The sequence below is a fragment of the Scophthalmus maximus genome, chromosome 6 (assembly GCF_022379125.1).
Source record: "Scophthalmus maximus strain ysfricsl-2021 chromosome 6, ASM2237912v1, whole genome shotgun sequence".
NCBI lineage: Eukaryota > Metazoa > Chordata > Actinopteri > Pleuronectiformes > Scophthalmidae > Scophthalmus > Scophthalmus maximus.
In genome coordinates this window covers 10,198,462-10,211,357 of record NC_061520.1, presented here as the reverse complement: position 1 = coordinate 10,211,357, position 12,896 = coordinate 10,198,462, and the positions used below count along the sequence as shown (strand labels likewise).

At 39.6% G+C, this 12,896-nt stretch overlaps 1 protein-coding gene across 1 annotated transcript in view; it reads right to left on the bottom strand.

The window, feature by feature from the left end:
* The window catches only part of syn2b (synapsin IIb), a 70,369-nt gene that overhangs the window by 26,809 nt on the left and 30,664 nt on the right, over positions 1-12,896 (bottom strand). The window contains exons 3-4 of the mRNA XM_035631679.2: positions 3,065-3,122; positions 1,575-1,666 (exon numbers count right to left, since the gene is read on the bottom strand). Of these exons, the coding sequence (XP_035487572.2) occupies positions 1,575-1,666; positions 3,065-3,122 (150 nt within the window). The remainder of the gene's footprint in view (positions 1-1,574; positions 1,667-3,064; positions 3,123-12,896) is intronic.

The following is a 12,896-nucleotide window of genomic DNA, read 5'->3' as shown; positions in this document are numbered from 1 at the left end:
GGTTTCTGACTTTTCACACAATTTACTGACACTGTAGAAAAATACATAATATTAGGAAATAAACAACAGTACAGATCCTGGACCTGCTGTATGCTCATGTTGAAGAGGCCTATCCCACACATCACGTTTTGCACATTTCAATTCTACATAGATTAAATATTATAATATTGATAGTTCGACCACTATCTTGATGGTTTGAAGCCTCCTCCCCACCTTTGATACCAAATCCTCTGACAGATCGGGCTCCAACTGCTTCATTACCTCTATAATAACCACATACTTTACACTGTAAATATTTCCAAATGTTCATACAGTAGTGATACAGATTGTGTAGAGACATGGTCCGATTTTAGAAAAGATTACTTTGGGATTTGAGGCTAATTTAGCAATACATAGACTCAAAATCACTACTTTGACTTGAATCTTTCTGTCAGTCTCTATGTGTCAAGCTTTCCCTGACACCACATTAAGTCAGGACACTGGACACCGTTGAGTCAGTGTGTTTGTTTGCGAGCATGTGGGGACCAGCCCCTCATAAAGCATAATTACAGGCAGACGATGCTGATATTCAGACAGACGCTTCATTTCCTGCTGGTTTTGTTCGCTGGTGACACTGGTGCCTGTGTGGTTTGCAGTGTGTGAGAGTGTCTATGTGATTGTCTGCTTTACAGTGCATTCACATGTTTGAATGCCGATCTACTGTGCCAATATGTCTGAAATGGTTGTGCCCATCTGCCTGCAACCTCTTTCCACCAATCAGAGGTTTTAAAAAATTAACCTCCCAAGTTTGTGAGGACCCAGGGTTATTTCTGGGGTTGGTTCGGGGTCAGAAGCTAATGTCCAGAATTGGCGTTATTATTTGCATTTTGGGATTGTAGATTAGATAATTTTTAGCCTGAGAGTCAAACATGCTTGATAAAGAGCCTTACACCAGGCTTTAAATATTAAATGTAAATGTTATGTAAATTTGATAGTAAAAATGCTTTATGTCAATAGGTGCAAGTCCATTTAAAAATTATCTCCAAAAGCTAAGACTTTTTTTGGTCACTCTTTCTTCTTTAAATTTAGGGTGAGGGGACTAGATCCATCTTAATTTATGGGATTAATTTAATCATTTTTGGCTGTATTTTGAGAATGTACAGTAGGTTATGTATTTTTTGTGGATCTTAGGTGAAAACTACAGTGTGTAATATTTAGAGGAACTTATTCACAAAAACTGAATATATTGTCCATAACTACATGTTCATATATGTATAATCACCTGCAACAAAGAACCAATGTTTTTTTCATCAACTTTGAATGAGTTAAAGTTAGTTACATGAGTTGGACCCGACCTCCCTGTAAGTCGCCAGGTTTGATACGTCATGTTGAACACGGTTGCACCAAACGGTCCAGGTTGAATTTTGAGCGCTGACGGAAACCGGAAATGGAATTAGCGGTGCGCTACAATAAAGTGTCCCTGTTCAGGTGCTCAGTTGGTCTCAATTGGGATTGAAAGTAGGAGTTGACAGTTTGTGCTCGTCACTAACAAAACTCAATTGCGTGTACATGTGTCATGCATGTGTAGTGCTGACCTGACCACTTTGGTGCCACTCCTGACGACCTGCATGTCCACGTTACAGGTTCCATTTGAGTGTGAGATGAGGTTGACCTCAGAGAACTCGGCCTGCGAGGATGGAAAAAGGAAACAGAACAGTTTTATCAGTTACGCACGATAGGTCTTGATGTAGCCACTGAAGTAATACTCCATTCCAAACCCATTTAACAGTTAATGTTGCATAATCCTACACGTCTATGTAGCAAATGGCCCCTAGCGCTTTAAATAAACCACTGTAACAACTCATATACAAGAAGCCGAAAAGCAGATTATCATCAGTGTTCCGGGTTATTGTGAAAGAAAAGAAATGTAATGTGTGAACTCTATTTCCTAATTACAATTACTTTCATACCATATCATTTTCTTTCATTTGGGTCACTTGTACTGGGAGCAATAAGCACTGAATGTCTTTTTTCTCAAACAAATCTCCTCTGCAGAAGCAGAAAAGGAGATAAGGTAAAATACTTTGCTGTATGCACACTTGCAGCTTTTATTAATTTAGTTTACTCTTGATAATCTTTATTGTATTTGCTGGGAAACAAACAATTCCACGTCATTGTATACATATAGCATATAGTTATTCAGGTATAAAATAAAAGCATGCTGGTCTTTGGTGTGGTTGCAGATATGCTGAGGGTTTCTCTGTGACTCATAGCTGCCGACTCCTGTATCCTCTGGCGTCTATTTTTGTTTCTGTGGTGAGACTCGTGGTTATAATTTAACTGTCAGCATCTATTAGGTGTGAAACTGTTTGGTGTGAAATCCCTGAGACTAGTCATTTCAAATTCTGTAACCAAGTGTTGGCTGGGTTCAGAGGTTCACACAGTACGAAACAATAATATCACATACTGTTAAATAACTTACGTTGGTACAGTAACCGCACTATGATATTTACCAAGGTTCTGATATTTTGCTGAGAAATGCTGGTGTTAAAAAGGTTGTTATGCAAAAATACAATTAAACCTACACAACACAAAAGTAATTTGTGCTGTGTAGGTTTAATGTATTGTGTGTTTTTTTTTTTCCTTTGCTTATATGGACCTACTGTATGTGTCTGAAATAAAATGATGATAGATTACAAATTAATCATGATAAAAATAATTCTTCCTTTGGATGGCAAATGTAGAATTTTAATGAAATTACTTTTTAATGGGGTTGACGGGTTATAAACCTCTGTAACACAAATTCCTGATGTATCCATTTTTCCTATTTATATTTTATGATAGCTTAGCAGACACGTGGTGCAATTCCACTATACTTCGGACATCGGATGTGAACAGTTTTTCCCCCTTTTGTACTGAAAATGTGTTCCGGCAGCAGTGTCTCTTCTTGTCAGTAAAATTGTATGAATTTCCATATCAAACGTGAAATATTGAGTCAGTCCACTTTCATCTCTGTACTTGATCCCCTCTCCACCTTTTATAAATGATTCTACAACATTATAGGTCCAGAAAATCAATCATATACCTGCTCCACTTTGATGTCATAGTCTCCAAGGACCTTCTTTCCCCGAAACACTTTGGCCCTGGAAAAAGAGAAGAAGAGATTCAGGCCGCCGTTTGTTCACTCAGAAGCTCTTAGTCGTCTGTGCCGCCCTCTACTGGACATCACACTCCCTGAGGAACAAATGAAAGAAATAAAATGGATGCCTGCTTGTGCACTGTTACTCATTGGGGGGGACGACGACGACATATTCTAATGAGAATTTTGAAAAGTTTAAAAAGCTTGAGCAAATCACCGTTGCCAAAACCGCAATTAGTACCTATCAATGGCTGATGACATTAAATTCTGATTAAGCTTGCAATTCTTGCGACAAATATTAAAGTGCAATGATGAATGTTCCCAATAACCGTCTGGATCGTTGTTGTGTTCTCCGTATCTTGGCTGGTTCTCGCTCAGGAGTGGATGTAGAAATAGATTGCAGGCGAACACGCAGGCAGGCAGGCAGATGGAGGGCAGACAGACAAAGACAGACTGACAGAGGGAACGAGACGAGCCAAGGGGCACGCCGAGCGCCAGCCAAAACACTCACAGACAAAACGCCCAGGACATTTGATTGTACACGACACCGTAAGAGGCGTCGCAAAGGGTTTACGTTGTGTCCATCCTCAGCCCATACACAAGTATGAGGCCGTTAAGTTAAATAAAGCCGTAATCATGAGCCTGATAAAATGGCTGAATGTAAAAACTATAAATATTTCTATAGACCATATCTTATAAACTATAGATAACATGTTCAACTTTAAGAAGTCCTATCTTCTGTGTGTGTGTGTTTTTTTTTACCACCTCTGGTGTCGAACAGTTTGTGACGTGTGTAAAATCTTCTCAGGACCCTTCCAAAAACAAGATTACATATCTCAAAGGGCTCATCCAACAGAAGAGTTCGATTTCTCCAAATATCCAAACGACCTCCATTACAATAATTTCTATCCCTTGCGCTTACTGTATGTGTCACAATCTGCCATTGAATAAAATTCCTCTCCATACCACCAATTAAACCGATGCAAGGTTCCTTCCACATAACCCCAGAGCACCTTGTGTAGTGCAGCACGGAGGCATCTGGCTCGTCAGTTTGGTTCATTAGGATCTGGCCATCTGTGAGGGAAACACTCTTGAGGGGATAATGCAGGAACTCAACTATCAATTACAACACAGGCTAACATTTGATGACCTTAGTATTACTGCAATAAATCTTTTTTCAGTCCCGCTAGAAGGTAAAATTTGGTCTAAGTGGGTTTTTTGTTTCCCCAGAATGGGCCGCTTGCTTGAGCAAACTACAATGTTGCTATGGTGACAACCTAACATCTCCCTTCATAAAAAAATAACATGATAAACACCACCACTGTGACTGAGGCGTGCCATCAGTGCAGCTTTAATGAAAAAAAAAATTCTGTTTCTCAGAGGATTTAGTGCAAAGTAAAGCATCTCTAACCTCCCTGCTACTGAACGGGTCCAGGAGCAAATGGGGCTCCACATTCAGCATGTGTTCAGCATCTGCGGTGCACGACGCTAAACAATACGCAGAGATATGAGACGCCAGGCCGACACAGTAATTGACCATTACGGGCTAGTGTTGTGAAAGGCTGCTGATGTAGCTTCCCCATTTAATGCCATTAAAAAGCGTAACGTAGCTGCCAAAGAGCAAAACACACCGGCTGCGTATGTGAATCCTAATAGAGCTGCGAGGGAAATAAGCCTCAGAGGTCTTTCACAAAACAAAAGTGCTCGTCACTCCAGGGAATTGAAGAATAAGTTCATGCTTTGAGTTTCATTACTCATTTTTTTCGGCCACTTGAGGTCAGTGGAACAAGACAAATATTATGATGACATCTACTGTATAATGATGTAATAGCGAATGTGTTAGCGAACATTTGGTTTGCTGCACTCTCTGGTGAGAAGAGGAGTGGTAAGTGCTTTGTTGGTCGTGTAACCAACAGTGATGTCCGGAGTACACCTGTACACCTGTGAGAGAAGCTAAACCACCGCAGGAGTTCAGCAAAAACAAGACCTTCAGCGGGCGTTGACTTATACTTTTTTAAACAGGATCCACTTCTGGCTATAAAATCAATATTTTAACTTGGCAATAAAAAAAAACCTGTCCCATCTAAAAGCCTGTATAGCACTTGGATCAAGATACAAAGGTAAACTGCAACAACGCTTTGCAAATAAAAATTCTAAAACTGCTTTTAAACACCATCAGGCAAGACCATTACACCGACACAGTGGTGTGCAAATTCAAATGTTCTCTTCCTATTACAACAATCCGATAATTTTGTTCCGACCATGGGTGTTTGGTATATATTCATAAGATAAACCAAATGAAAATAAACAGAGATCCTGTAGATGCAAGCATACATCCAATTATGGTTTAACTGGATTAGAAAAATGGAACAAATTAAACATTTCGCCAGCACCTCCCTCAAATAGTGTGCTGAATACTTTATATAATGTTTCTTTTCTAATCTCAAATTGCCCCTGCATTGCGAAAAAGCAGAAACTATTTATGTTTCTATAGTAACTGCAGCGATCTATTTGTTGACTCAGGCGATGTGTGGGTGATATTAAGATTTACAGCAGATCTCAGTCTTTCTATTATCCAACTGTAAGTGAAAGTGCCGGGTGGCAAACTAGTCTGAGAGACAGAAATAAAGGGGAATTTACATAAGTACATCCTCTTAAATTCATGAGGTTCGCAGAGTAGACATCTGGGGAATGGAGCTGGTGGCAGTTTTGGGGATGATAATAACTAAATATATAATACTGGAGAAACTGAGAATCACAGAAGTCAAGGAGCACATGATATGCAGTGGTATTAGTATTGCAAATTATGGGGATTCAACAATACAACAAGTACTTTTATTAAAAAAAGAATGGGTTTGGAATTTGAAGACTGATTCAGCATAATAATCATGATATCAACTATAAATTTTTAATTTGCTGTGCAGTGGACACTGCATTCCTCATTTTACATGCATGCTGCAATGAACCCTCACGAACCCAAACAGATCAACATAATCATTCTTGAGAAATGATTTATACTTATTTGGTTCCACTGCCTCTCCTGTGCCCAGAAACTCTGCAAGAAAATATCTTTTCTAAACAACTCATGTCATGGATTACTGAAGTTCATCAAATGGTCTGGGTTGACACAAGAACAATAGAATCGTCCTCTTCCAGCTATGTGGCTAAAAGTCTTGTATAGTATAATGAGTTACAGTTGACAATAGTAAAAATAATCATGGTGTAATGATTGCGTCTGCTGCCAGTTAAGCTATGATGCATATCATATTACGACGGGTGATGTTCCTTGTCACTTGTTCCCACACTTCCTCGCTATTTCTCGTCCCTTCTCCTTCCCCTTGCATAGTTTTCCCACTTTGCCTCTCAATTCGATTCATAATTGTCCCCACCCATCTGTTATTCTCTCCCCTCTCGTAGTTATCGTGATCGACTCACTGCAAAGACACATTAAAGGGATGTACTGTATGAATACAAACGAGCCTGGCATGACTGGCTAGTTAATGCAATTTAATGGTGTATAGTAAAACAAGAGTGATTGTGCAAGGAAAATTGAGTTGCTATGGTGTTATACTGCAGAAAATATAAATATTGCCCGAATCAATGTCAGGATTAGGGAAGCCAAGGAATAAAAGGCCTTGAGTTAAGGCCTTGGTGATTGTGATTGGTTATGATTTTACAAATAGCTTTACATAAATGACCTTTCTTCTTTTCTGGCACAGTGCACAACGGGTCTGGCAAAGCAAGACTCTACATGTCCTGGCCTTCTCATCGCTTGATCCTCCACTGGAGGGACGGATGTGTAAAACAAGAATCTGACTGTTGAGGTAAAAAGGGCACAAAAGGTGTGAGTTCTGTCAGCTCTAGCATGTTGGGAGATAGTGTAATTATTTGGTTAGCTGGCATCAAAGTATAGAAAGGTAGTGGAAGAAATAGCACCGGGGCTGGTGAAGTGCTCTGGCTGCAGACCAAGAATTCATTTTTAGTTTCTATGGAAACTTTCTGACTGCATGCTACCTGTTACTGTCTAAAGTCTTTCTAAGACATGCTGCACTACGGTCTGTGGGCTGAATCTTCAAAACACTTCAGACCACTCCCCCCTCAATGAAACAGACATTTTACTCTTGATAAAAGGTGGACTAAAAAACCCTTTGAAATCACTGGTTGGGTTGTGGCCAGAATTAAAACGTACCGAGGCATTTCAAATGATGCAAAGCACAGTAGGAATCTTCCGCCAAATGATATTAAATGAGAAATCTCTCCAATGAGGTTGAATTATACCAAGCAACACTAATACTGAGCACGGTAAGAAACAACTTATCCAACATGACAGGCTGAGAGGTTCTTCACTCATGTTGCACTAAAGGAGAAACGGTTGAAAATGTGGGCAATATATTCAAATCTGAAGCAAATTCTGAAGATGATGTTGAATGGAGTGGATGGAGATTCGTATAAAGTGGCAGCCATGAACAAAGACATGTGCATGAACAATTGTTTGTCCAATGCATATTTATTAACTTATTGTTTTGTTATTATCTGGTAATCAATCATCGGTTTTGTTGGTACACTGGTGGATTATTTTCATAATCGCCTAATGCATTTGCAAACTTATTCTGACACTGTGACATAGTGGTTGGGAGGAGAGCAGTGAATCATTTAGAGACAAAGAATGACCTATTATCTCTCCGAGCAGAGGCTCAGAGTTCAGCCATTTGTCCTTTAATGTCTGTTGGTGTTTGATTGTTTCTCTGTGCACATAATGGGTGGAAGAAGGAAAAAAAATAGCGAGAATAACCAGATTACCAATTGGCTGCACTGGCTGAACATGCACAGCATACAAAGCTTCACATCAGCGGGGTATTGGCTCATGTGTTCTTGCCTGAGATGAAGATGTCGCTTGAATTATTCAGCCGCAGCACAGGAGGCTGTGACGCCTCCTCCTGCCATTATTCACTTTTCTCAGCCCTGAAGGAATTCAGGTATCCCCAGACTGCACCTCTTCTACTCTTACTGTAGATGTGCCTGGTCATCATCAATGTGTCAGGAAAAGACTGAGTGATGGCAAAAGAAGGGGAAAAATTGTAAAAAAAAAACCCAAAAAAAACAAATTCCATTTCTAAGTTTATAATGAGTGTTTAAAGATATTCAAAGGGTCCATTTAACATTTAATGTCTCATCATTGGTCATTTTAAATGTATGTATGCAGCTCTGCTGTGGTCAGTGCACCCGACTTTATCTGCTGTCAATAAAGCTTGTAACATGACTGATAGGGACCTTTGAAGGTTTTTGTTTTTTTACTATGCATAATCATTGTGGTGGATTTGGTGTGAGTGGTGTAACTGTGTTCAGGCTTTAGAGCCGCTGAACAGAATTCCGGTGTACTGACCTTTTTTTGCCATTAAATTACATTGTGACTTTTATGCATTTTCTGACTTGTGCATTTGATTCCAAGCCTCGTGTGCTGGTACCACAATTAGTAATTAGAAAAAGTGATTAGAAACATTATTTCCATACATAATATGTCATGAGCAAATTATTACATTTACATCAACTAACCTGCCAGTGATTAAAATGTTCTTAAATGATCCATCCACGCTGCTGTAGTAAATTTTAATATGCTGTTTTATGATAGATTTTCATTCAGAGGCACGGCGGCCCTTTTCTAGAAAGCAGCTGGCAAAATGGCCAATTGGAGGGGTCTTCCTGATGAATTAAATATAAAAAAAAAAGATGTTCTATCTCGTGTTAGATTAAAACAATGCAAATATTTGAAAATGTCCTCCTGTATATTTCCTGAACATTAAAGGAAAGAGCTACATTCATTTTCTGTTTCTGTTTGTACAATAACAAACGAAGGCTAGAGAGAGAGGTGTGTGTCTGTGGTGGTGGTAGAGAAGTCAGTGGCTGTGGTTTGTCGGTGCGGGTTTATTACATTACTGTGATGAATGATGACCTACTGTACAGGGCAGGCTCTTCTCTCATGTTGACACAAATGCACACTTTGTGTGTACATGCGTGTAGATGTGGCTGTGTGTGTGTGTGTGTGTGTGTGTGTGTGTTTGTGTGGCAGCACATCTGCTGTATTAAAAAAGCCTTGTCAAGGGAACATGTAGAAACCAACAGCAGTGTTGATTGGCTTCTTGAGGATTCACTGAATCCCGCCTGAAGACACAGAAATATGTTGCTGAACTCTGTCTGTGTGTGTGTGTGTGTGTGTGTGTGTGTGTGTGTGTGTGTGTGTGTGTGTGTGTGTGTGTGTGTGTGTGCGCGCGCATGCATTAAACATTTGTATTAGATCGTAGTTATTGTCTTTCGTCCTTGGAAAGCAGACTGCTGTGAAAGTCATCTTTTTTGTTTTAATTTAAACTCAACTGTTGCTGCCACCTCGCAGCGTGTTTCTTTCTGCCTCTTGCAGTTTCCTCCACAATCACCCTCTCATCATTTACACATTTCTCGGTGCAAAAGGACATTTTCATTGGCTGAGAAAGTAATTACCTGTGCCAAAGGGGGATATGTGATTGGTTTGGTTTGTCGGCTTGTGTGTTAGCAGGATTACTCAAAAGGTTATGGATGGATTTGCATGAACATTTTTTATCACAGATCTTAAGATATGGTAACAAATGATTACATTTTGGGAGGGATCCTGGAATTTTCTGGAGGTTCAACATTTCAGGCATTAAAAAGAAAATCCATTCATTTTCTCCAAGTGAGATTGATTTGTAATTAAAGGCGGTAGATTAAAGGTTTGTTCCCTATGATTTGAGAGGCAAGCTGGGGAGTTACTGTGAAGTTGATCAGCGCTGTCATCTCTGGCTTTCACTCATCAATATCAAAGTCAATATGTGAATAAACACGAGGAGAAAGAATCCGTCAAACTGAGCAGTCCACACAGAGTGCGAATAACATAATCTGTAATCTGTATTTATTAGACACAAAATATTCGTAGGAAATTGATTTAGGATGATGGACTAGAACTTAAAGATCTATCAACGTAACTGTTAAAAACATTATAAACCTTTTATCGCATTTAACTTGTTTTCTTTGTACTTGCTTTGGTGCCATAATATTCTCGCTCCTGTCAAAGTGTGACCTGAATGACCAGTTAACCTGTATTGTTTCATTCAGACCAGTGCAAAGGTGTTTGGTTTTGAGTTTAATAACTGAGGGGGAATTGCTCATTTAAAATGGCAGACGAAAAACCAACGATCTCATTAATGCAGATCGTCGGCTGTGTAAGAAAGGCCTGAGGTTGATGTATTTTGTCATACACCAAAGTATTGGATAGTGAAAAATGTTGACCTGACAATAGGACAGGAGGGGAAATAAAGGGCTCACTAAAGTTATTGCAGTTCACCCTGAGAGGAACATAAATGTCTGAATGAATTCAGCTCTACAGCAAATGATTTCTTAGCAAAGCACATAGCAGATATAACACACTAGCAATTCATAAGACAAAGGTTTTACAGTGGTGTTACCTTGGCCTCACCTCATCCATACAGGTTGCATCAGATATTGTAGCTTCGTTTGAATCTTTTGTCAAGTTTCATATTTAATCAGCCATCTCTCTTGCCTCTATCATGAAAACATTTGCTTTTTTTACATGAGCTGATTTGACAAAAGTTTACACGTGCAGTGGATTAGCTAGGATGCATGACCACAACGGGTTAGAAACTTCATGGGCCAAACTCAAATTCCTCTCAAAGTCTACCTTTCGTCTGCTCGTCTCCAAAAGTAAGACAAATGCCCCGCTAAGGATGTATGGCCTCCAGGCACTGTGGGCTTTGAAGATTAAGAGTTGTGCTCTCAGGTTTTATAGATTGAGCCCTCCACTTCGGCTCAATGGTTTATTTATTGACTGAAAGACTGAGATGGATGCAGAGTTGAAGCGACGGTGGTTTTAAATTCAAGAATTCTGCACAACTCCATTGTGCTGGAAAAGCGGTGTGTCAAGCTAATCAGGTCCGACGGAGCTACAGGGCTCGCAAAAAAACTATTTAAACAACTCCCTTGTCTGTACAAGACACAGTTACACTTCTCCGAAAATTGCACCGGTTGGACAATGTGATGTATAGATTTCTAAGAGTCGAGAAACTTGAGCAAACAATCTCCAAGCAACAAAATTCTTGCCTCCAAACTTTGCAACAAGATGAGCCGTCAGGGAATGGCAGCCTGCCACTGATTCATCCCTCAGCAAGGTGACACTAAGGTGAGTACTTGTTCCTGGTTTCATGGTGGGTTGAGCATGTGTCTGTCTGCAGCGAGGTGCAGAGCAGATAAATCATTACAATCAATTCCCTGCTGTGGCTCACAAATGAGACTTTGGAAGTACTTCATCCAGATGTTCATCACTGCTTTTTTTCACATTACATTACATTAATTTAGCTGAGGCTTTTGTCCAAAGCAACTAACAATAAGTGAATTTTATCCATGCAATCATGCAAGTATGTAAATCCACCGAGCTATTGTCATGTCTTTTTGTGTCCTGCTGCCTGTCTGGACGGACGGACGGAAGAACACACACACACACACACACACACACACACACACACACACAGACACACACACACACACTCACACTCACACAAACTGTCGAGACCATTTCAAGGTTTTGTGAGAATTTGAGTCTTTTACAAAATGGTGCCAGTGATGTCCTTGTCAAATTTCAGTGTCAGTTCAGGTTTCATATTTAATCTTATTTCTCAGTGTGATAAAATGGACCAGATTACCCAGGCACTCACAGGGAACACTCGTACACTGTGAAACGAGAACTGGGAGAACAGGATTGGATTAGAAACACTGACTCCACCTTTAAATAACGTTAAGGACATGGATAAAAGAAATACATTAAATGGGGATGCTCAAAGAGGGGACAAACACTTTGGGAACCAGCAAAAACTTATTGCACTAGCTGTTACCATGGTAACCACAAGTGTCACTATATCATCCAGGACAAAAATCTTGAGGATTCTAATTTCATAGTGAAAAGTGGTGTAGTGACAAGCAATTTAAAACCATTAAAAACCTCTAAAATCTCTGTCTGATTTTCTGTGTAATTCCACAAAGAGTTTCCATGACTTACTATATAGCAATTGTCTTATCGTTTATATGCTCGCTCACTCGATCACTCATTCACTCACTCACTCACACTCACTGTTTGCAAAGTCATCATCACTTCACTTATTGTTCTGCTTTGTTGAGAACCTGTATGAAGTGTGTGGTTTAATATGAGTGTGTTTGAGTGTGTAGAACACACTGCTTGTTTGTCATGGCAGTGTTTGGTGCAGAGTGTTTAATTTTAGAGACAGACAGACAGACAGACAGACAGACAGACAGACCGACATAAACTGCTGATCCACCTATTGCCTATATTACTTTCCCTAACGGGAAGAGTCACAAACATAGAGACATACAGTAAATTATGCACTTTGATGAGGATAACGAATAACCGTCACGCAATTTAAAGCAGAAGATCAAGTGCATTCGGCAGTGATGTAGCACATATACTCTGAGAGGCACATGAAATAGCATGTCATTTTTTGTAGTATTAAAATTGATTGCAAGAGTCAAACAGTCAGTGGTGCTTATTGAAACATCAACACACTAATAGACAACTTCCTTTTACTTTGACATTTCCCAGTCAAAATTTTAAGTTGTATCTTTTAGCCAGAAGTTTTATATAAAAGAAAATGTTGCTCGAATGTGTATGTGAAGGGGGTCACTAGAAGTCACTGGAAAAAATACAAATAAATAAAATCACGAAACAAGGAGACTGGATATTTGG